This window comes from Spinacia oleracea, chromosome 2, assembly GCF_020520425.1.
Source record: "Spinacia oleracea cultivar Varoflay chromosome 2, BTI_SOV_V1, whole genome shotgun sequence".
NCBI classification, from domain to species: Eukaryota; Viridiplantae; Streptophyta; class Magnoliopsida; order Caryophyllales; family Amaranthaceae; genus Spinacia; species Spinacia oleracea.
In genome coordinates, this window is record NC_079488.1 from 8,781,247 (window position 1) to 8,806,904 (window position 25,658).

Below are 25,658 nucleotides of genomic sequence, written 5' to 3' on the forward strand. Positions count from 1 at the left end.
GTGCTGCGGTGGCGGGTGGTGTTGCGATTGGTGGTGATAACGGTGGTGTACGGTGGTTGTTGGTGGTGGTGGTTCGAGCAATTGGAGGAACAAGGAGGGATGATTTTTTTCTCAGTTTCGTGAATTGATTTTGGTAATGAAATTTATCAGAATTTGAATGGAATTTGCAAATTCTGAAATGATTCTAGAAGGGGAAGGCCTTGGGGCTCAAGCAAATGTATGGGGACTGATTTGAGGGAAGGAGAGGAAGTCGAAACTTCCTGGTTTGCGCGTGGAGAGCAAGGAAGAAAAAAAAATATAAATTTTCTCTTTTTTTTTTTTTTTTTTTTAAATAATTTCACAATATTTGACAAAAATTCAGAATTTGTAAATAAATTTTCAGAAATAAAAATCTTTAATTAAAATAATTCCCTAAAAATAAATAAATTATCGTTAACGAGAATAAATAAATAATTTCAGTTTATAAATTCGTCGTTTAAAATAAATCGTAAAAACGATTAAAATAACGAAATTTGATTATTCGTAATTTAATTAAACGAAATCAAGTTAATAAATATATTTAATTTTAATAAATCGAAATTAAAATTCCGGGGTATTACAGTATTTATTTAAATGATACACTTGTCATTTTTAGTAACTTATCAACCCCATCTTCTAATTAAATAATATATCTAATATATTCTATGTCCCACCACCTTATTAAACAAATAATTTCAGAACTACCCCACCCTCCACTCCATAAAATGACATGGTCCCCACTTATTTTTACTTATTAAAATATCTACCAAACTCCACTTGTTTTATTACTTTATTTCATTCAATTTTTTTTCTTAATACCCGTGCCCGGCCAAATTTATATTCTAAATAAATACGGAGGGAGTAATGATCCATGCATGAAGCTGTTAGTAGAAAAGTGGTCATAGTTGAGACTGTTTTTGTCAATTTTTCCTTTAACTTATCATTGGAGGACTAGGTTGTTGTTCTCTTGCCAAGAACTTACATTTGTTCGCGTAGAGAAACACACATAGTGTAACCGATGTAGATGATAGTCTATCTCAAGTCGTAGGTACCATCGTTCCACTAACTTTCCATGACTTTAATCACCTTAGTTAGTCATTGGTGCAATCGCTCTTGAACGGCTCCACTACTGGTGTTAACGAGCCGAACCGAGACCGAGGCTCGAGGTCGAAACTCGTCGAGCCTGGAAAATTAAGCTCGAGCTCGAAATATTAAAACTGAGCTTGGTTTGGCTTGAAGTTCAATAGGCTCGGTTGAGGTTCGATAGAGATTTGATCATCAAATATTTAATCAAGAAACATGTTTAAACAAATAAATTTCTATTAATGATTAATTTATGCAAAAAAGGAATTTTATAAAAAATACTTGTATTAAAAAAACTCGAGTTTGTTCAGTATTTCAAGTCGGTCCATTGATAGCTCATGCTTATCTCGTTACGATCTCGAGTCGAGTCCCAACTCGTGCCGAGCCCTCTCAAGCCGAGTTTTAACCGAGCTTTGTTCAAGCCGGATATCGAGTAGTTCACGAGCAGACTCGGTTCGTTAACGCACCTCTAAACTCCTCACGACTCCACCGCGCCACAGCTAAAAACAACAAACAGCGTCGTTAACTCGTTATCACTTCCACAGACTTCACTCACGCTGAGAAGCACAGCACACAAGATGATCGCCATTACCCAAATCCAACCATTAACAACACCACACTCACTCCAAAATGCATATCACCAAACCAAAAACCTCTCATTTTACTCTTCTCAAACTTCCGTCGTCAAATTGCGCATTCCTAACTTCTCAAACCCCAACAAACCACCTCTTTCCTCCAGAATCGCCGCCATGTCCGTCGCCGACCAAGCTAGGGTTCCTCTCGCACTTCCTTTGCCTCCTCCTCCGGTCACTAAGGTCTTTCTGTCGCTTTATCTCTCCTCTTCACCTATTTCATCTATGGTTTCGTATGCCAGCTCTGATCAATCGTTTGTGCAATCGCAATTTCGTTTTGTATTCGTAATTTCATGCGTTCTTCAATTGGTAAATTAGAGTTGACGATGCCGTCTATTTGGTGGAATTATCGTAATTGGATATAGTTTTTTCGCGAAATTTGTGAGGAAATTTTTGTTAAGTTCAGTTAGTCATAGTCAACTAGCTGTTAGTTGAATCCTACATAGTAGGATTAGTTGCTGAGAATAATGGCAGAATATTAGGAGTTTGTTTTGGAGTTTTAGTTTGGGTTTGTTACTAGTTTTGTGGTAGTTAGTTGTCAGCAAGTTCTATATAAGGAGCATGCTAGTGTACTGTTTTAGACGTATTGAGTGAGCAATTCAATTTCCCTTTTCTTCTCTATATTCTTCATCTTTAACAGATTAACAGTGGTATCAGAGCTTGGTTACTGAGAAGAGTGAGTTTGAGCGTCCACAAAAATTCTGAACAATTGTATTGCAGACTGTAGTAGCAGTCCTTTTTCATGGCATCTGAGAATTTCGTTCAGGCTGCAATCCCTCGGTTTGATGGTCATTATGATCATTGGAGCATGTTGATGGAGAATTTCCTAAGATCAAAGGAATTCTGGGCTGTAGTAGTCTCTGGCGTAGCAGAACCAGCCAATACAGAGCGGCTGACAGATGCACAAAAATCTCAATTTGAAGCCTTGAAGTTGAAGGATCTCAAGGCCAAGAACTATCTGTTTCAAGCTATAGACAGATCAATCTTGGAGACCATTCTTTGCAAAGATTCCTCCAAAGATATTTGGGATGCCATGAAAAGGAAGTACCAAGGAAACGCAAGATCAAAGCGGGTGATGTTGCAGGGACTTCGTGAGGATTTTGATGGTCTGCGTATGAAGAAAGGAGAATCAGTTGATGATTTCTTTTCAAGGATGATGACAATCGTCAACAAGATGCGGGTCCATGGAGAAAAGAAGGATGATGCCATGGTCGTAGACAAGATTCTTCGATCCCTCACAAAAGATTTCTAACTTTATTGTCTGCTCCATTGAGGAATCAAAGGATCTGGATGAACTCTCAATTGATGAATTACAGAATTCATTGCGAGTTCATGAGCGGAAGCTAGGCAGACAAGATGACGAGGAGCAGGCCTTACAAGTAACAACCAATATTAGTTCGTCATCTAATAATGACAATCAAAGTACAGGCAGAAGCTACAAGGGACGCAATAATCAAAGGAAATGGAGAGGTCGAGGAGGACATCAGTCATGGAGAAATAAATCAAGGTCAGTAGACAAGTCCAAAATTCAATGCCATAGATGTCATTACTTTGGACATTATAAGAATGAGTGTCGAACTAACTTGAATGGTCGAGGAGGCGAAAACTCCAATTATGTTGAAACTGAAGAGAAATCAGAAGAGATCTCTTTACTGATGGTGTCTCAAGAAAAGGAAGATACTCCAAAGAGCATGTGGTATCTAGATACTGGTTGCAGCAACCACATGTGTGGAGAAAGGAAGGCATTCTCCGAGTTAGATGAATCTTACCGTGATGCTGTCAAGTTTGGTGACAACACAAGCGTGAATGTCATGGGGAAAGGAAAGGTAACAGTCCAAACCGAAAGAAACTCAACCCACACTATTTCTAATGTTCTTTATGTGCCTGTTTTGAAGAAGAATTTGCTGAGTGTGGGTCAACTCCAAGAAAAGGGGTATGAGATTTGCATAAAGAATGGAGCATGTACCATACGAGATGAAAAGTTGGCCTTGATAGCCAACGTGAAGATGACTGCAAACAGAATGTTTCCACTCTACCTTCAGAATGTGAGTCACTTGTGTCTCTCAGCAAAATTGAAGGATAAAGCGTGGCTCTGGCACCTCCGGTATGGGCACTTAAGCTTTGGTGGTTTGAAGACATTGGTGCAGAAAGATATGGTGAGTGGCCTCCCTTCAATAACAATCCCATCTGAAGTGTGTGAAGACTGTGTAGTTGGCAAACAACATAGAGCCCCATTTCCGAAAGGAAAAGTTCGCAGGGCAACGAGAGTGCTTGAAGTGGTGCATTCTGATCTTTGTGGGCCAATAAATCCCACATCCAATGGAGGTAAACGATACTTTATTACCTTTATTGATGACTTAAGTAGGAAGGCATGGGTATATTTCTTGCAGGATAAATCTGAAGCCTTTACAGCTTTCAAAAATTACAAAGCATTGGTTGAGAAAGAAACAGGGAGTTATATCTCTGTGCTTCGCACTGATCGGGGAGGTGAATATAACTCACAGGAATTTAAGAATTTTTGTGAGGAGCATGGTGTCAAACGACAGCTCACAACAGCCTACACACCTCAACAAAATGGTGTATGTGAAAGGAAGAATCGCACGATAATGAATATGGTGCGTAGTCTCTTGGTGATGAGTGGAGTACCTAAGAGTTTCTGGCCCGAGGCAGTGAATTGGAGCATTCATGTTCTGAATAGAAGCCCCACTTTTTATGTTCAGAACATGACTCCTGAAGAAGCTTGGAGCGGACGAAGGCCTGATGTTGATCACTTCAGAGTTTTCGGAAGCATAGCATATGCTCATGTTCCAGATCAAAGAAGAAAAAAGTTAGACGACAAAGGAGAAAAATGCATCTTTCTTGGTGTTAGTGGTCAATCGAAAGCCTACAAGTTATATAATCCTATCACTAAGAAGATGCTCACTAGTCGAGATGTTGTCTTTGATGAAGAAAACTTTTGGTCGTGGAAGAACACAGGTAATGTTAAGCAAATTCCAGTGCATCTTGACAGTGAAAAGGATGCTGCAACAATTCAACCCCAACAAGAAGTAGTTACTCCTACTGAAAATCAGCCTGCAAGTCCCATTATTACAGTTGCAACTCCCAGCAACGATGATCAGCAACAAGGAGCACCTGGAAGCGCTCGATTAAGAAGGCGGCCAAGATGGATGTCAGACTTTGAGGTACAACTACCTGGTCATGATGATTCAGATGATATCCTCACGCATTTTGCTTTGTTCTCAGATTGTGATCCCACAAGCTATGAAGATGCTGCCAGAGAACAAAAGTGGCAAAATGCTATGAATGAGGAAATAACATCCATTGAGAGAAATAATACATGGGAGCTGGTTGATCTTCCGGAAGGACAGAAGTCCATTGGTGTGAAATGGGTGTACAAGACAAAGCTGAAAGAGAATGGAGATGTGCAAAAATACAAGGCCCGTCTTGTAGCTAAAGGATACAAGCAAGAGTTCGGGATTGATTACACAGAAGTGTTTGCTCCAGTTGCTAGACATGATACAATTCGGTTGGTTGTTGCATTGGCAGCTTGTAACTCATGGCCCATCTTCCAGTTAGATGTGAAGTCAGCATTTTTGCATGGAGAACTACAAGAAGAGGTATTTATTGATCAACCTCCTGGTTATGTGAATCCTGGTAGTGAACACAAGGTTTACAAATTAAAAAAGGCCCTATACGGACTGAAACAAGCACCAAGAGCTTGGTACAGCCGTATAGATGCTTATTTTTTAAGGGAGGGATTTAAAAGATGCCCATATGAGCATACACTTTACACCAAAATTGACAATGGTGGAAAGATGATTATGGTATGCTTATATGTGGATGATTTGATTTATACTGGAAATGATAGAGCCATGTTTGAAAATTTTAAGATATCGATGATGAATGAATTTGATATGACTGATCTTGGGATGATGCATTATTTTCTTGGGATAGAAGTGGTTCAATCTGCCACTGAAATCTTTTTGTGTCAGAAGAAGTATCTGCTGGAGGTGCTGGACAGGTTTGGTATGACCAATAGTAACCCTGTCACAACTCCAACAGAACGGAGTATAAAGCTTGTGAAGGATCCTTCAGGAGACGAGGTTAATAGTACTTTGTACAAGCAGATAGTAGGAAGCTTGATGTACTTGACAGCAACTCGTCCTGATATAATGCATGCTGTGAGTATGATTAGCAGGTACATGGAAAGCCCAAAAGAGATTCATCTCTTAGCTGCAAAGAGAATTCTTCGTTACCTACGGGGGACTACAGACTTTGGGGTTTTCTACAGCAAAGGTGGAAAATCAGAGTTGGTTGGATTTTGTGATAGTGATTATGCTGGAGACTTGGATGACAGAAGAAGTACTACTGGATATGCTTTCATGTTGGGTTCTGCAGCTGTTTCGTGGTGTTCAAAGAAGCAGCCTATAGTCACTTTATCAACCACTGAAGCGGAATTTGTAGCAGCAGCAACCTGTGCAAGTCAGGCACTTTGGTTAAGAAATCTTCTTGAAGAGCTTCAGTTCAAGCAGGAGTATTCTACTCAATTATTTTGTGACAACAGTTCAGCTATTAAGCTCTCAAGGAATCCAGTGTTTCATGGAAAATGCAAGCACATCGATGTTAGATATCACTTCTTACGTGATCTCTCTAAAGATGGAATCATTGATCTAGTTTTCTGCGGGAGTGCTGATCAAGTTGCTGATGTGTTCACAAAGTCTCTCAAACTGGACAGCTTTGTGAAGTTTAGAAGGCTACTTGGAGTCTGCACCATGAAGAATCCTGTTTGATAAAAGGCTTTATTTATGTAATTAAACTGATCCTTTGCAAAGTTCAGTTTAAGGGAGGGTATGTTAAGTTCAGTTAGTCATAGTCAACTAGCTGTTAGTTGAATCCTACATAGTAGGATTAGTTGCTGAGAATAATGGCAGAATATTAGGAGTTTGTTTTGGAGTTTTAGTTTGGGTTTGTTCCTAGTTTTGTGGTAGTTAGTTGTCAGGAAGTTCTATATAAGGAGCATGCTAGTGTACTGTTTTAGACGTATTGAGTGAGCAATTCAATTTCCCTTTTCTTCTCTATATTCTTCATCTTTAACAGATTAACAATTTTTGTTCAATGTTTTCAATTCATTCATTTTCTCCCGCACTTCCATTGGTTCTTCCTTCAATCACTAAGGTCTGTCTGTCATTTTCTCTCTCCTCTTCACCATTTCATCTATGGTTTCGAATGCCGGCTTTAATCAATGTTTGTGCAAGTGTAATTTTGTTTTGTATCGTAATTTTTTCATGCGTTCTTCAATTTGTAAATTAGAGTTGATGATGTCGTCTATTTGGTGGAATTATCGTTATTGGATATAGTTTTTCCGCGAAATTTGTGAGGATTTTTTTTGTTCAATGTTTTCAATTCATTCATTTTCTCCCGCACTTCCATTGCCTCCTCCTCCAATCACGAAGGTCTGTCTGTATGTCGCTTTCTCTCTCCTCTTCACCTATTTCATCTATGGCTTCGAATGCCGGCTCTGATCAATCGTTTGTGCAACTGCAATTTCGTTTTGTTTTCGTAATTTCATTCATTCTTCAATTTGAAAAATGAAGTTGATGATGCCGTCTATTTGTTGGAATTATCGTTATTAGATATAGTTTTTTCGCGAAATTTGCTAGGATTTTTTTGGCAATGTTTTCAATTCATTCATTTTCTCCCGCACTTCCATTGCCTCCTCCTCCAATCACTAAGGTCTGTCTGTCGTTTTCTCTCTGCTCTTTACCTATTTCATCTATGGTTTCAAATGCCGGCTTTGATCAATCGTTTGTGCAATCTTAATTTCATTTTGTATTCGTAATTTCAGTTGTTCTCCAGTTTGTAAATTCAATTTGATGATGTCATCTTTTGGTTGGAATTAGAGTCATTGGGTATAGTTTTTTCGCGAAATTTGTGAGGATTTTTTGTCAATGTTTTCAATTCATTCATTTGAGCTTTTATTCAGAAAAAGAATCCAATAATTTGAGCTCTACATTTCCATTGCGGCTTTAAAGTTCGACTGGAAATTGAAGTATAAGTTTAGACAATGGAAACAGGTTGAACTGTGATCAATTTTCGCCGATCAGGGTGAAAATTCTTCAGTCAAGAACACCTTGTTGTTAGGGTCAAATCAGCTGAGCTGTAGAGGACTAGAGGTATACTAGTAGTGTGGAATCATAGATATAATAAATTGTCCCGTTTTGTAAAGCTGAATACTAGGTTTGTCATGTAGTTTTCCAATCACATCATAAATGATTTGGGCATCTATTGCTGCCGCATTTAAGCTCCATTTGGCTTTGACGTTAAACAGTTTTACAAGAGGAAACATAACCACAAACAAGTTCTCTACTGTTTGGTTCCTTAAAAGGAATGCTATAGAGGAAAAGAAAATGGAAGTGAGAGGGTGGATGAGAGGAGAGAAAAAGGGAGGTAACTAGTAGGGAAATAAATGTGGCTTCCATTCCTTTCAAAAGAAAAATGTTTTTCATCCTGGTGAAAACTGTATACCGCTCCTTTTAAAAACCAAACAAAGGAAAATAGAAAATTATTTCCTGGAAAATCTTTAACACCTGCCAGGCTGCCATCTAAGTTGAAAACAAGATTGGGAATGATGAAACCAGATAGTCTTGGGCAACTAGGGTTTACTTGATTAGACTCGAGCTTCTTTGCTTGCGTTGAAGTTAAACACGAAGTTTGAGTAATCAGCTTATCATGATTTTGTTAGTGTCCCATTCTGGAAGGTGATAAGAATAGGGAAGAAAACATAGAACTAATGAGTTTGCAAGATAGAAAAATGGCCAACTTTTCTGGTAATGCTCATAATCATAGGAATTTCCCTTTTACTGTCTAGAAGGGCGTGTAAGATCTTTGTTTCCATAGTAGCCATCCACCATCAAGTCACCCAGGTTGTGTTTCTAGAGAACTCTTTTGAGGGAAAGCTGGTTAAGAAGCCAAATCTTACTAGCCTCAACATGTAGTAGATGTGATGCTTTCCTAGTTGTCTAGGTGGACAATGTGTATACTGTGGAGTATACTACTTTTCTTTAATTGATGCATTCAAAGAAAAAGTATGCTGCTTACTTTTGTTCTGTATTGGTTCTATACTGGCCATGCAATTGAATATCAACTTGTAAGAGATTTTGTCCCTTAGTAATTGCATGTGTACAATCATTTAAGCAAAAACGACGGTATTTTTAACTTGTAGTAAAAAAAAGTGCTAGTAATCGTTAAAATGATGAAAAAGTATGTGAAGAACAAAATTGGTCTTATCTAGCAGTGTCTCAGCTAATCTCTACTTTCATGCATTTTTTCTATCCATGTCAACAATACCCCAATTCCTCTAAAGAGGCTCCAACTATGGTATGCAGGGGGTTTCAGATTTGCTGGACACATCTTTATTGCTTCTTGATTCAAATTTCAAAACACATGAACTGTTTGCTATGAGTACTTCACATTAAGAAAGAAGCTCTTTTCCTCTTAATCAATCAAGTTAAAATTCCGATCCCTATCCCCTCGTGCTCTATGTTACTCAGACTCGGGTCCGAGTGTCGGATACAGGTACGTGTCCAAGTGTCCGACACGGCTAAATTGTGGAAAATTTCCTTGATTTTAGACCAAAATGAAGTGTCGGAGTGTCCATACCCATGTCCAAGTGTCGAGGATCCGACACGGGTACTTGAGGTAAAACGAAGAGTCTAAGTAACATAGCTCGTGCTAATAGCCTGATATTAGGGCATTTTGTATCAGGATTTTTCCCTCAAATTTTTTTTTGGGTACTATTTGGTGTGCTCTAACTCTCTATTTCCACATTTGCAGTTCAAGATTGCTCTTTGCCAGCTGTCAGTTACAACAGACAAATTGAGAAATATTTCACATGCTCGTGAAGCAATTGAAGAGGCTGCAAACAAGGGTGCTCAGCTTATTCTTCTTCCTGTAAGTAAACTTGACACAGTTGGGTACTTAGGTTGATGGTGCGATGAGATATGTTTACTTAACACATCAAGTGGGCGCTTTTTTGGATTATTTGAGTTGGCCTTTTCCTATCTATGGATTGTTGCAATATGTGATTATTTTTCTTAAAAAACGTGTCTTAATTTCCTTTTCTACCGGTTCTACGTGGATAATTTAGTAAAGCACGTTTTGCTTTCTCCATTCTTTCGTCTCAGGAAATATGGAACAGTCCCTATTCGAATGACAGCTTTCCAGTTTATGCCGAAGATATCGAATTAGGTGGTGATGCATCTCCCTCCACAGCAATGCTTTCTGAAGTTTCCCGGAACCTTAAAGTTACAGTAGTTGGTGGTTCCATACCAGAGAGATGTGGTGATCGGCTTTATAATACTTGCTGTGTCTTTGGGACTGATGGAAAGCTAAAAGCTAAACACAGGAAGGCATGTGTCTAATCTACTGTAGGTGTGGAGGAGACACTCTTTGCGTTCCATGATACTAAAGTTTATATCATTATGTCCCCTAACATTACTGCGTTCACTTTTTACAGATACATCTTTTTGACATTGACATTCCAGGGAAAATGACGTTTAAGGAATCAAAGACACTTACCGCTGGAGAGAGTCCTACCATTGTTGACACAGGTTTTCTACCTTTTCTGCTCTATGATGACTAGGCATTCTAGATATTATTGTGCTATAGTTGCTTATTAAATGTCGGGGTTAATTAAAGTTCGATACAGTAATATGATCATGAAGGATTCTTCTAGATATAGTAATGTGATTATGAAATTTCCTTTTAGTTAGGAGGGTAAGGGCTTTTGCTAATTTGCAACCTGTAAAGGGCTAATCAGATTTTTGGACATTCTTTTTCTACTTATTGTTCATTTACTTGCTGAAATAGGTATTCACTAATCTCGATTCGAGTCTAGTTTCGTTTGTTCAATGGATCCGTTTTAGTAGTCTATTCTTTTTTAATTTCTTTTCTGGAACTACACAAATCAATAAGTAGTGGTTCTCCTGTGAGTATATCTCTGGGGAGATAAGATTTTCTACTAGATCACAGTGATATGCAGATAATCCTTGGGTTCTCTCACCATGTTTCCTTATCACAGTGTCACACTGTGCTTGTAAAATGCTGAAATCACATATGTGATATGGCTTCTGAATAAACTTATCTTTGTTGTGTTAAAGGGCATTCAATCTGTCTAAGACTTCATTGAAATACTCTGAATTCATGAATCTATTTTGTTTACAGAGACCTGTGAATCTTTTCCTTTCAAGCAACGTCTTCCAGAATCTTAAGACAGGAAGTTAGAGTTACTTAATACCTCTTACTTACAACTAAACTGATTTTGACCTCAATTGGAGCTTTTTATGGAACATTTGCGCGCGTAACACACACACACACACACAAATACACTAGTTCACTAGTTCTTGTCATACTATTAAAATCCTCCTTATATATACTTTGTGCTTATTTATCAATGATTTATAAGCATATACTATACAGTCCCAACTTTGCCAGAATCTTATATTTGAAGAAGGTCCTTTTCTCCTTTTTTTTGGCTCTATGTTGTTGTATTGTTATAGGCTGCTCCGGCACTTCGAGGGCTGATAAGTATTATTTTTGTACAGATGTTGGGCGCATTGGTATTGGTATATGTTATGATATTCGCTTTCAAGAATTAGCAGCAATTTATGCAGCAAGAGGTATGTTTTCACTTTTGGTTTATAGTGTGTTAGTTCTTAATATTGTTGATCTCTCCTTTCTCTTAACTTGCCTCTCTCTTTGTCTTCCCATCAATCCTTACCCATCTACTCATATTTTCCTTTCTTCTATGGATTTTTTTGTAAGGAACGAAACAAAGGATAACTATTTTGGGTTTTTTTTTTCATTTGGAAGTGTTTCCCATGGAAAATCATTTTCCCTGTAAATGTTTTCCGCCAAACCAAACGGAGCCTAGGCCAATTTAATACTGTAAACACAAATTTACGAGTCTGCAAAAATAACGAACTCACAAAATAAGTGAACAAAATATTTTATATTGATTTTTGTATTTGGGTACAATCTCTAATGTTTATCCACTGATTCGATCTCTACAACAGCAAGAACTTGTTTTGTCGGACGTCTTGAGCGAGGGCCACCGGACTTGATCTCTTTCAATGACGTAGTATGGAGGTAGAACGGCGTTTGTGCTTGATGTTCTTCTTCCACCGAGATTTGATGTCGACTTGTATGCTTGGAAGCAGTCTTAGGGTTTTATGGAGAGTAGTGTGTTTTCTGAATATTACGTTCAGTGTCTGCCAAATGACTTGGAGAGAACTTTTTTATATCCTCTTATTAGGTTTAGGGTTTTTCTTTTGATAAATGGGCCTCTTTTCTTTAACCCAATTAACTAACTCATTTCTATTAAATGAACGTCATTAGACTCAAAATGGGCTTATTTGATTTATGGCCCAAATTACACAATTTATCCGACATTTAAATAATAGAAGTCAACATTTGACTTTTCCGGGACCAAAATTGATGACATGGCATTTATCAAATTTTTAATGCCTACGAATACACCATTACCAAGTGAGATCACATATTCTGATGTGCTCGTCATGTCATCTATAAATTTATAGTTCCAGTCCAACCAAGAAATCAATGAGTGGTCGACGCCAATCTTCTATGTCTATCTCATAGACAGTAACTGCACCTGAGAGTTCTTCAGCTTCAATTTCAGCTTCATCTTGAGGGTTTATCACCCATCGATTACAGACCGGGACCGACATGTTTTCTTCTGCCCCCAGTGCCAATGTGGCTGCGAGATTTGCAAGTGCATCCGCTGTCTTGTTGGCACTCCTTGGAACATGTTGCAACCGGACGCTCTCAAATTCTGCTAGCAATTGTGAAGCATGCTTGTGATAAGGAATCAAATCATCTTTCTTGACATCATAATCGTCGAGGAGTTGATGGATCACCAGCTTGGAATCACCATATACATCAAGGTCCTGGATTTTCATTTCTTTTGCCATTTGAAGTCCTAGAACGAGAGCTTGATATTCAGCAACATTGTTCGAGCATAAGTTGGTGAGCGTAAATGAATACGTGAAGACATGCTTCTCCGGTGATACAAGGATGACCCCTGCTCCAGCACCATCTTGACGAGCCGCTCCATCGAAGTACATTTCCCACGGAGGCAGGACATCAATGTAGAATACTTCTTCTCCGGGTAGATCATCAGGAAGCTCCCAATGTGATGGAATCGGATGTGCAGCTAGGAAATCAGCCAAATCAGCCAGAGCTTGTCCCTTAATCGCCTTTTGAGGTACATACACAACGTCATGTTGACTTATGAGCATAGCCCATTTAGCAAGTCGCCCGGATAACACTGGCCTTGATAAGATGTACTTTATGGGGTCAGCTTTGGAGATTACCTTCACCGTATGTGCTTGCATGTAATGCTTCAACTTCTGGATTGCAAAGATCAAAGCTAGGCACACTTTCTCGATAGGCGAGTAATTCAATTCCGCGCCAACCAACGTACGACTGAGGTAGTAAAGAGCAGTTTCTTTTCCTTCATCATTTTCTTGAGCACACAATGCCCCCAATGACCTTTCATGAGCAGAAATGTATAGGATAAGTGGCTTCCCTTGAACCGGTGCCCCCAAGACAGGCGGAGTTGAGAGGTATTGTTTGATGCTTTCGAAAGCTTTGCGACATGCATCGTCCCATTCAAATGGAGCACCCTTTTTCATAAGATGGCTGAAAGGATGACATCGTCCTGCAAGATTCGAAATGAAGCGTCGAATATATGCAAGTCTCCCTTGTAATCCGCGCAATTCTTTGAGGTTCTTCGGCTCGGGCATATTCTGGATTGCTGTAATTTTTGATTGGTCAACTTCAATTCCTCTATGTCTCACAACAAATCCTAGGAACTTTCCAGAGGTTACGTCGAATGCACACTTCAAGGGATTCATCTTCAATTGATACCTACTTCTCGAATACCTCACGGAGATGAAGCAAATGATCGTTCCTCTTCTATGATTTGACGACAAGATCATCGACATAACATTCAACGGTCTTATGCATCATATCCTCGAAAATTTTCTGCATTGCTCTTTGATAAGTTACGCCTGCATTTTTCAAACCAAACGGCATCACCTTGTAGCAAAAGATACCATTTGGTGTACGGAACGCCGTTGCTTTTTGATCTTCGGGCGCCATGAGGATCTGATTATATCCCGCCGTACAATCCATGAAGGATAATGCTTCATGTCCGGTCGTTGCATCAATCATTATCTCGGTGACAGGCAAAGGAAAATCATCCTTAGGACACGCTTCATTCAGATTTCTGAAATCTACACAAACACGCAACTGGCCATTTTTCTTCCTCACAGGGACAATGTTTGCAATCCAAGTAGGATACTTTACTTCACGAGTGAAGCCAGCGTCGATGAATTTGTTGACTTCCGCTTCAATTTCCGGAATTAGTTCAGGTCGAAAGCGTCTTTGAGGTTGCTTCTTTGCTGAGACTCCTTTCCTTACTGCTAGATGATGGACCGCTACTTTGGGATCAAGACCCGACATTTCCCTGTAACTCCAGGCGAACACATCTCTATACTCGGTGAGTAGTTCGAAGTATCCCTTCTCTTCTTCCTGACTCAGCAGAGCACTAACATAGATCGGACGCGGATCATCTGGGGTGCCGAGATTCAACTCCTTTAGGTCATCAATTGTGGTCTCAACTCCATCATCAAGAGTTTTTGGTGCTTCTGTTGTTTCCATCTCCTCCTCCAAATCTACATCCTCATAAGCGGTGATATGATAGGAGGTGGCCGCCATATCTTCTACGGCATCACATTTCTGGCTTGTGGGGCTCTTTTGATTGGTAAGAACCATGGTGTGGCCTTTTACACGGAGAGAATCCCCTGTCTTCACTTCCAGTACCGCCAAGCGTTTCATTCGAGAAGGTACGTTGCTTCTGACATCGTTTTCCAGCTCGAATTTATCTTTCGTTTTTTATGCAGTGTTTTTTAGCCTCCATTGTGGCTTGAGTGAAACGTCCCTCTTCCCGAGACGATTGAAGACTTCCTTCTTAGGCTTATGTGACTGACAGTTGGTGGGTTTGCCAGTGATTTTTCCCAATCTTGTGAAGACATCCTTTGTATTCGGGCTTTTATGTGCTTTCCCGGACTGATCTCCCAATCTATCAAAGACTCGACTTGGTGTTGGAGAGTTTACCGGACCATCGAGCCTATCAAAGACGGAGGACCGTGCTTTAGCTGAAGACAGATGTATCCTATCAAAAACTGATTCCTTCTGGACTGGCTCAAAACTCTCATCCACACTTTCTTCAATTTCCTGAACTCCAATGTATTGTGATGCTTGCATTGACCTCCGTCGTCCTGAGATGACGATTGGTTTAGACTCCTTGAATCCCAAACCAACCTTTTTCACCCAAACACGTTCACCTTGTTGCTGAAGTTTTTGCTGAGTTTTATTGAGGCCGTACGACTTATCTTCAACGAGCTTTCCCATGGGTTCTGGGTTAGAGAAATCATAACCAGAATTCTCCATTAACTTGTATGCAACTGGATCAAAGCCATCTTTCCTTGAGCTAGGTGTTTCTGGTGACTTCGTGGAGTTTGGAGTAGGAGAAGTCAATATCTTCGGGTCACTGATCTTATGGACCGGTAATGTCATGCTTTTATCAAATTCTTGCGGCATGTCCTTGACCTTCTTTGAAGTTGTTTCTGCTCCACAATTCACAAACGGAGACTGACCTTCTTTGCGACGCGACATGGGAATGTAACGTAGCACTGGAACTGCTGATCTAGGATTTTCTTCAACTCTTTGCGAAGGAATCTCCTTGGTTTTCTTCTCATCAATTGTTTCATGTGACGGCTCCAGAGCATTCGTTGAAGTCTTCTCTTCTACCGTTGATTGCAACTTCTTCGGCATGACTTTTCCAGTCGATGCGATTTCCGTGGGCATTACTTCAACAGGCTCTGCCTGGCTGGCATAGAATTTCGCATCGGCAAAATGAGACTCTGCTTCAGAGAATGGCTTCACGTCCGCATTCACCTTTCTTTCACCATTTCTGTAATATTTGAAGCATAAATGCAAGGTTGAGGCTACTACTCCATTTTCGTGCATCCAAGGTCGGCCTAGCAATAGACGATATGAAGTGTTCGAATCAATGACATGAAAAATTGTTGTTGCAGTCATCTCCCCGATAGTCAGATCAACTCTTATCATACCGATGGCTCGTTGTCCTCCTAGATTGAATCCTTGAATCATCAACCGACTTTCGGTCAACTCACTTTCGGTGATTCCCAACTTCGTCATGGTGGACTTCGGCATTATGTTCACTGCGGAACCTCCGTCTACTAAGATGCGATTGATCTTTTTCTTGCGAATGTATCCACACACAAAGAGAGGTCTGTTGTGAGGCTTTGAACCCAACATAAGGTCTTCGTCAGTGAATGCTAAGGCCGCGCTGCATGCAGCACAACGCTCATGGTGGTTTTCGTAGATTCCTTGCTCAATATTTTCCTTCGACGTATATTGCGTAGGATTTTCTATGGCACGTGCAAGGGCGAACCTCATTTCTTCGGGAAGGGATAAAGCTTGGCGCCAACCCATGCGAGAAGGGACTGTACCTAACAACGCCAGGATCTTTGCATCTCTTTCAGGGTCTCTCTCATGGTTTAGCCCTTCAGAGACTTGGTTCTCTTCCTTTTTTTCTTCTTCCGCCACGCTACAGGTTACTGTGTTGACAGAAACTTCGCCAAAGTATTCCTGCGGAAAGAAGTCATTTAATGTGATATACTTTCGTACCTCCTTTGTGGGCGAACTGTTGCGAGGGGAGCTCCTCTTCTTCACGAGACCTTTATTTCTTGCTACACTCGAACTTTTGGATTTGATACTTCTCTGGTGTTGCTTTTGACGAAGAGGAGGTTGTGCTTCTAGTTTCGTTTGCTTTCTCTTCTTCCTCCTTGTCACTAATGTCCATCCCTCTTCATCTTCTTTGCGAGGTAGAGGGGTGGACGCAAAATTCTTGACGGGATCCATTATCAAAATGGGATCCAAACTTCCGAACTGGATGGCTGAAGCATGATGGGACTCAGCCGTCCCATCTAGATCTAGCACGATCCTTCCTTCAGTTGCAAGTTGCATGATTCTCTCCTTGAGAGTGATGCACTTTTCGATAGGATGGCTCACTATTCGATGATAAGGGCAAAAGTTTGGGTCGGATGTCCTTCCCATTTGATCAGGGCGCTTAGACTCAGGCAAGCTTATGACCTTCTTCTCCAACAAATCGCCCAACATGCCGGCCAAGTCTGAATCCGGAAATGGATACTTCTTTGCTTGGAGTTCTTTAAGAGTTGGCTTATCTCTCCGAGCATCCTTTGAAAATGACCCTTTCTTCTGTTCAGTTTTAGGCTTCGCCGAGATTTTTACAGGGCAGAGCTAGTGGCAACGGCAAATGACTCCTTGGTTGAATCTTTCACGTATTTCTCGGGCTTCTTGAAGTCCTTCTTTTCCTTCTTGAAACTTGAACTTCCTCCACGATTATTGGTCATACTGATCTCCATGTCATGAGCACGGGTAGCCAAATCTTGAAAGGATCTTGGTTTTATGCCCTGCAAAATGTACAACAAATCCCAGTTCATACCTTGAATACACATTGCAATAGCCGAAGTTTCCGTCAGACGATCTTTGCATTCCAGGCTTAACGTGCGCCATCGATTGATGTAATCTACGACTGGCTCGTTTTCCCATTGTGTCGTCTTTATCGATTCAATCATGCTGACGACACGTCTTGTACTGTAGAACCTGGCCTTGAATTCTTCCTCCATTTCTGCCCAACTGTCGATGGCTTTTGCAGGAAGGTCCGTGTACCAGTCGAATGCTGTGTCCTTTAGAGAATGGACGAACTGTTTGACGAGTAGATCTCCCGACGTGCCAGCATTGTTGCACGTTTCGATAAAGTGGGCTACATGCTGCTTGGGGTTCCCTTTTCCATCAAACTGCTGGAACTTCGGAGGTTGATAACCGACGGGCATCCTCAAGTAATCAATCCTCTTCGTGTACGGCTTTTCATATAGATGACTGGGGCCGGAATCTCCAGTGATGTGGTTCTTCACCGCATTCGTTACCATATCCTGGATCTTTTTCATGGTGAATGCGTCGTCAGGTTTTTCACCCTTTTTCGTAGATTTTGAAGCCGTACTCCCTTCAGAGTCGCCGTTTTCTTCGTCCGTGCTATCTTCCTGTTTATTGAGCTTTTTGGTCAAGGAGGAAATCTTCTCATTCTGCTTCTCGATTTTCTCGTCCTTCTCTTTGCCATCCTTCATGAGCTTCATGATCATGCTCTTCATTTCGGCGAGCTGCTCTTCAACGGTCTTTGATTCAATCGTCATCACCTCCGCAATGTCGGTTTGTAGGGACTGGGCCGATTCTTCACAATCTGACACTTTGAGGGGTGACGTTGGAGAAGACCCGGTACTACTCTTTGCATCACTTTCTACATAGAAAGGCTCGAACAAAGGACTGGTGTGGATGACCAACCTGTCAGGCTTTTGGTGAGGACGCATATCTTCTTCACCGGGCATAAGGAATCGTGCACCTTCAGCAGGAAAGGACCCGAAAACAGGGATGTTGCGGGACTTGCGGTAATACGGATTCGGGGACACGTCGGAGGAGGCACGGACATGGCTCTTTCTCCTTGTTTTGGTGGTGATAGGCGCCGAACGCAGACTTGAAGCAGCCTCATTCAGATCAGCGTTCTTCATTCCTCTGGTGCGTATACCCGCGTCACGCCCTTTCATCATCTCAGCCAATTCCGCCGCCCTTTGTTTCACAATAGCGGTCTTTTCGGCATCGGACATGGAAACGGTTTGTTGAGCAGCCATCTTTGTTGGTAGATTGATTTTTTTTGTAGAGAAGGAGATGAGTGGTAGAGTTGTCCCACCGAGCGTGACAAATTTGTAAACACAAATTTACGAGTCTGCAAAAATAACGAACTCACAAAATAAGTGAACAAAATATTTTATATTGATTTTTGTATTTGGGTACAATCTCTAATGTTTATCCACTGATTCGATCTCTACAACAGCAAGAACTTGTTTTGTCGGACGTCTTGAGCGAGGGCCACCGGGCTTAATCTCTTTCAATGACGTAGTATGGAGGTAGAACGGCGTTTGTGCTTGATGTTCTTCTTCCACCGAGATTTGATGTCGACTTGTATGCTTGGAAACAGTCTTAGGGTTTTATGGAGAGTAGTGTGTTTTCTGAATATTACGTTGACTTGAAGAGAACTTTTTTATATCCTCTTCTTAGGTTTAGGGTTTTTCTTTTGATAAATGGGCCTCTTTTCTTTAACCCAATTAACTAACTCATTTCTATTAAATGAACGTCATTTGACTCAAAATGGGCTTATTTGATTTATGACCCAAATTACACAATTTATCCGACATTTAAATAATAGAAGTCAACATTTGACTTTTCCGGGACCAAAATTGATGACATGACATTTATCAAATTTTTAATGCCTACAAATACACCATTACCAAGTGAGATCACATATTCTGATGTGCTCGTCATGTCATCTATAAATTTATAGTTCCAGTCCAACCACTTTCTGAGTGTCTGGATATCCACTTAGCTCCGAGTTTTTAATGGGTTTATATCGTACATTTGTACACCCTTTGTTCCCTTAATCTTTCTCTTTTGCTTTCTGAAGATGAATTTTTATTGTTAACTTCTCTTAGAATCTATAAATTGAAATTTAATAAAAAGTGTATTGGCTGTTTCGAATTAAAAGGTAACTTTAATAATATGTGCAGCGGAGGGATTAGTTCATAGTTTGAGGTTTCTTTTTAGATAACCAATAATTCTTTTCACCGCTTGCAGGACCTAGATAACATGCTTACACCATACGTCTTATCTGGTCTTTTAGCCAAATTATGCTTTTTTATTGCTTTATATTATCCCCTTCTGAATCGTACTACTCTACCGTCTTGACTGTTATTCTGAAATTTCGAATAACATTGATTAGCGAAATGTCCAAACAGTAGTAGTCTAATGTCTAAGCTCTCTATATTTCATTTGTTATTCCTTACTGTTGTAGAGTCTTGCCAACTAAAGAAAACTTCCGCGAACTTCAGTCTAATCCCAAATTTTGAAATGTAGGGAGCTTTTGTAATTTCAGGTATTTGCACAATTGCACTATATGAAACTGTTCTTGTATCCCATATCGTGGTAGAACTCAATGCCACTTTTGAAATTCCACTAAGTAATAGTCAAACATCTACTTTACCTCCTAAAACCACCTACAAAAATGATTGAGAAGATAGATGAAGGCATGCGAATCATGCAATATTACTAGGAAGTTGGAACTAGACTCAAATGACTCATGCTTCAATTTCTAATTTCCATCATCCAAACATGGAGCATATCAAGAGGAAGAAGATAAAGTCGTTAGTGACAGAAAGTCCTTGGCTTTTATTGACTACTTAATGCTTGGCCTTGGAAATGTGAGGCATTCCTTATCTACAATATCATATAGGCAGGGGCATCACTACTCACTAGAACAGTTTGGGATCAAAAATATGTTCAGTAGCTTCCCCCAGTTTGTAACAAACATGAAATGCACTGATCTGTTCCTTAAACCTTCCACAGGCTGTGATATTTGTCCAATTGTCAATGCAACCCCTGCCAGTGATTGTGGCTTTTGTCTACATCTGCTTCCTCTATAGTTGTCGAATTGCATGAGTACGCTGCAAAAGGCTCTGATTTTTCCTATTTAGAGTTTCTAGCGTAGGCATCCATATGTTAACCCAAGGATCTAGATTCTATAATACGCTATTGATTGATTCGGCGGATAATAAGCATGTTATCAACTTGCAAAAATCACCAGAAAAATGTCCTTGTCCAATTTCCAGTTTCATATGGAAATAGAAATTCCTGAACAAAGTTAAGGGCATCCCGCAAACTGTCCGCTTGGAGAGGCGCAGTAGCCAATACCTCTGGTAGATTTCAGATTGGCATTAGAAAAAAAGAGAGAAGCGTCCTGGATTTGTTTTGTGTTTAGAGAACTTCAAATCATATTTTCTGCATAGCTAGATATCGTTTTGGGAATTTGGGGTTCAGTGGGTGCATTCATTTTCTGCTTTATCGCATATGTGGATTAAGAATGTTCAGTTTGGAAGATTTCATAACTTATTTGTGGGGCTCCGTGTAATTGGGTATCCTTTAGTGCTTTAGACTGTATAATTGGAGAGAAATGCCAGAAATGCTGTAATATAAGCAATAGTTCTGAAGCTCATTAGGACAATTTGTATACCTTCCATCATTTTACTGTTGTTTATTATTCCTGGAATACTGCTTAATCTGTGAAGTGCCGTTGCACACTATTTGTGGGACTCTTTGGAGGCTTGTCCTCTCTGGATACATTCTGGTTCTCTACTAAAATAGAAAATTTTAAAGGTTTCGTCATATTTGAGGGCTTTCTGATTTTCTTTGATGTTGCCTCTTGTCACACTCATACATGCCACAATCGTTGAGCATGGGCCTTTTTTACTTCAGGTCTATGTTATTTACTTATTTGTCAATATTGATTCTTTTCAAGGTTCTGTAATTTTGAAATGATTTCTCAGTTCTGTTCTTGCATCTGAGTTTTCAATGTTATGTGGTTTATAATTGACGCTTATTGAAAAATCACCCTTTTGGTAGAGTTTAACTGGTACTAGGTTTTTGTTCTCTGTGCTTTTATTTTGACAGTGAAGCTGTATTGTGAATTTCAGGTGCTCATTTGCTCTGCTATCCTGGGGCCTTCAATATGACTACTGGTCCGTTACACTGGGAGCTACTGCAGAGAGCTAGGTAAGAGGTTCAATGCTTTCAGTAGAATCAATTTTCTCTGTTTTTTTTTTTATGCAAAGGATCGATTTTCTCAACCTTCCTAAACGACCAGAATCATCCAGTAGTGGGACTCACTTAGGGTACCATCTTGATTTTAATTGAAATAAGAATTGAGGTTTCAGCTTTGGTACTTCCTAGCTCGACTTATTTTCTGAGTGCTACCTCTTTTTGACATAATTTATGGCCTGTTTGGTATCACTGTCAGTTTTTGGTTTTTTAGTTTTGTAAGTCATATGATTTAGATTGAATCATGAACTGAAAATAGTCATACCTATAGTAATCATGTTGATTTTGAAAACGGACAACAAAAAACTGAAAACTACTTTTTGTGCTTTTCATATTTTGGTTTTTAGTTTTGTGAAAAACAGAAAACTAAAACAACAAACTATGCCGAATTTAGATTTGCAGCTGCTACAGCGTGTAAAGCTCAACTCTATCGCTTCTCGTTCCTAGGGCTTGTCCACTCAATAAAATGATGTTGTCCTGCTGAATAACAGGACTCGTTTTTACAAGGATATGTTAGCTATAGGCATGGTGCATTTTTCTGTTAATTCATGGCAGTACTTCTCGTTCCCTTGTAGGATGTAAAGAATTGGCAGATAAGGGGAGAATGACAAAACCAATATTTATACAACAATTTGTTTGATGTGTCTGGTCTAGAGATATTGTCCGTGCATTCATAATACTATTACACCTCAGAACTGGAAATAATGTTGCGGGGTAGGTGTTGAAGTTGACTGATTAGTTGGGGTCTGGCGGTGATTTGAATAGATATTCCTTCTACAATTTGCTTCTCTATGTCCACCCCTGCTCCCACCCCCAAAAAATAGGAAATTAAAATTGAGGGATTAGAATGGAGTGTCACGGTGCAAGTCGAATGAGTCATCTGACAGGAGAAGCTTCTGGAGGAGCACTCTTTGAATTTAGATCCTAGTGGTCCTACTCTTTAAAGTTGTCAAAGTATCCCCTAAAATGTTCCCCTATCAAGTTTTTGTATTATCACTTCCACCCTTAAATTGATAGGGTGAAAATTTCATGAGGACGAAAAAAATGATGGTTTTCCGTGAGTTTGACGAGCATCTTTTTTCATTTTAATGGAAAAACAATAACTAGTACTTAGTAGTTAGTAGTTAGTAGCAGACTAGCACTTTGTACCAGCACATAAATCAACAACAGTTGAGGGGACATGCACTAGAATGATTACTATGAAATGGATAAGCTCAATTTGTTAAAAAAGAAAATCTTGAGAAAAAAAGAGAAAGTCGTGTGAAGATATTTTGTTTCCCCATGTATGAGATTTTTTTTTGAACTTTTATTTTAGGAGGGAATGCCTATAATTCCTAGGATGGAATTTTGGAGGGTTGTGGTGAAAACTTGGAAAATTAACATTCTTATTTATACTGCGTATGTAGGATTGTTTTAAATGTAGTTTAACATATTTATTCACTCTTCTTCATAATATTAGGCACCCATGCTTTTGAAGTTGGACTTTACCTTTTTTCCCCCCCAAAATATAGTAATAGAAGCTACAAAAATTACACCATTAGATAACTTAGATCCATATATTATAGTTTCGTAATATAAGTTTTGATATTATCTCATATTTGGTGAAAAATTAACAGTCTAAGTTAAATCTTGAAAGCATGGTAGGTAATATAGCAATGTTGCCATCCCTGAACACTTTCTAATGAAAAAAGTTGAAATTGTATTGAAACTATACATGTCAAATTCTACTTAACCTTTTTTGTACGTGCTATACCCTCAAGTGTGGTTCCTTTTTCTAACAACGCCCGTTCTTTTTCTATGGAATATGCAGAGCAGCAGATAATCAGGTACTCCACTGACCTTGTTTAATGTTTATAAAATCACGAGAAACTTAATGTTTATACTAAGTTGTTGGTAAACTGCATAAATGATATGATACTACATTATTATTACGATGTCACAATCAAGGATTCAGGCTTCAGATAATTGTAGTAACTTCAAAAGTAGAATGATCTTTGCATTTAAAACTTGCATAAACTTGCACAAACATCTTCAGCCATCACAATTAAAGGGTCTGTACGTCCCATATGTTTCATGTCCTGGGAATGTGTCCATGTGTCTTCTTTAATTAGAAGGTGGATGATGTTCTTTACATTATTTTTCAACAGTTGTACGTAGCCACGTGTGCACCAGCTCGTGATACTGGATCAGGGTATGTGGCATGGGGACACTCTACCTTAGTTGGACCTGTAAGTTTGTCGAGTTTCCATGACTTAGTTGTACCTTCTTCAATTTCAGGCTATCACTTGATAAGGACATTATTTGTGAAATATAGGAAAATTAATATTTTGTGCATGACATTTGTTTATGGCAGTTTGGGGAAGTGCTTGCAACAACTGATCATGACGAGACAATTGTTATAGCAGAAATCGACTACTCAGTCATTGAGCAAAGAAGGTGACATCTTCTGTACTTTGTGTTAGACAGTTTGTTTGTACTGTCAATTTTTTTTAATGCTGTTACACGTGAACATAATTCTATCTTTGATACTCCCTCCGTCCCTAAAAGATTGCCCCAATTTCTTTTTCGGCCCGTCCCTTTGAGTTTGCCCCATATCATTTATAGTATGTGGTCCTCACATGTTTTCTCTCACATTCTATTAAAATTAATTTATGCAAAAAATTAATTTATAAAAAATACATATATTAAAAAGTACTCGAGCTTGTTCACGAGCTTTCGAGCCGAGCCATTGATAGCTCAGGCTTGGCTCGTTAAGTTCTCGAGCCGAACCTGGAGTCGAGCCTGCTCGAGCCGAGCATCGAGTAGTTTGCGAGCAGGCTCGGCTCATTAACACCCCTATATGGGACAATCTTTTAGGGACAGAGGGAGACAAGAATGAGAAAGTTCCAGAAGTCCAGTCTTTTTTGTCTAAATGTTCCAAGAAAATCTGGTGTTGTATTTCTCATTTTCTGGAGGTTTTATCCTCTTTACTTCCCCCCCCCCCCCCCATCCAAGGCATTATACGCTATTTACCGTATGCTTGTGTGAGCTGCAGAACATATCTACCCTTCATCAACCAAAGGAGAGGTGATTTATATCAGTTAGTTGACGTTCAGAGGCTGTATGCCGAGTCTACCAAGTAACAGCACAGAAACCAGCTAATCATCATTGGCCCTTGGAGCCTCAGAAAGTCAGAAGCACGCACTATAGTCCCGAGGCGCTCTTCATTTGTCTTCCAAATATGATGATGAACTAGATAAGATATCTTTTGGTGGGATGACCATCTCAGGTACTTCAAATTTATGGTTTTCTTCTCTCTTTTTCGATTGCGTTATAGATTGTGCATAATTGTGATTCGACAATTTTGGAATGTAGCACTATGTGTGTATGATACAACTCATTAATACAGGAAAACTGATAATCAGGGCCAGTATACTCCCAATAATAGTAGTGTCATTAGTGGAGAGTTAGATTGTGGGCTCTAAATGAGCTGTAGCCTATAAATAGATACTACTACTGTATTACATTAGTGATCTAGGCCCATGAGGCCATGAGTGCACCTGATTTCATTAAATAGATGTGTCCAAGTGTTAATTGCCAAAAACATTAATTTCAGCTTTTTGAGAATATTGCCTATTTCAGTGAGTTCTTTCGTTTTTTACTCATATTAAGAGCTGTAGCTTGTTGGTGGCAGATAATTTGTTGGGTCACGATTCATACACTCCGCACACTTCACTAGTAGACCAATATATGACCTGAATTGAACCAAAAGATTTATCTCCTGATAAGGATGTCAGTGGACCCGCCCCGCATCCAAGGAGAAGTTTGGTGGGTGATGGGTAGGGATAGGTTAAAAAATCATACCCGTCATTGGTGGTGGGGCGCAGGTGTGGATTTTGTCACCCGTCCCCATCCGCCACGCTTGATACTCGTCAACTTGGATAGGGTTTGGATTTAAAGAAGATAAAAAGTTGAACAATTTTTTTAATGGGTTTGGATTTGTTTGTATTATGTGATAATATGAATTAAGGAGAGACTTTTAAGTTTGTTTGTTTG

General features: G+C 39.6%; 1 protein-coding gene across 1 annotated transcript; it reads left to right on the plus strand.

Moving 5' to 3' along the window:
* Window positions 1-1,611: 1,611 nt before the first annotated feature.
* On the plus strand, window positions 1,612-25,238 carry LOC110775743 (omega-amidase, chloroplastic). The gene is made up of 10 exons (XM_021980345.2): window positions 1,612-1,916; window positions 9,567-9,683; window positions 9,917-10,141; window positions 10,249-10,342; window positions 11,336-11,410; window positions 21,500-21,578; window positions 23,434-23,449; window positions 23,771-23,851; window positions 23,977-24,059; window positions 24,658-25,238. The coding sequence occupies exons 1-10, from the start codon at window positions 1,680-1,682 to the stop codon at window positions 24,743-24,745; spliced, it is 1,095 nt and encodes a 364-aa protein (XP_021836037.1). The 5' UTR covers window positions 1,612-1,679; the 3' UTR covers window positions 24,746-25,238.
* Window positions 25,239-25,658: the final 420 nt, after the last annotated feature.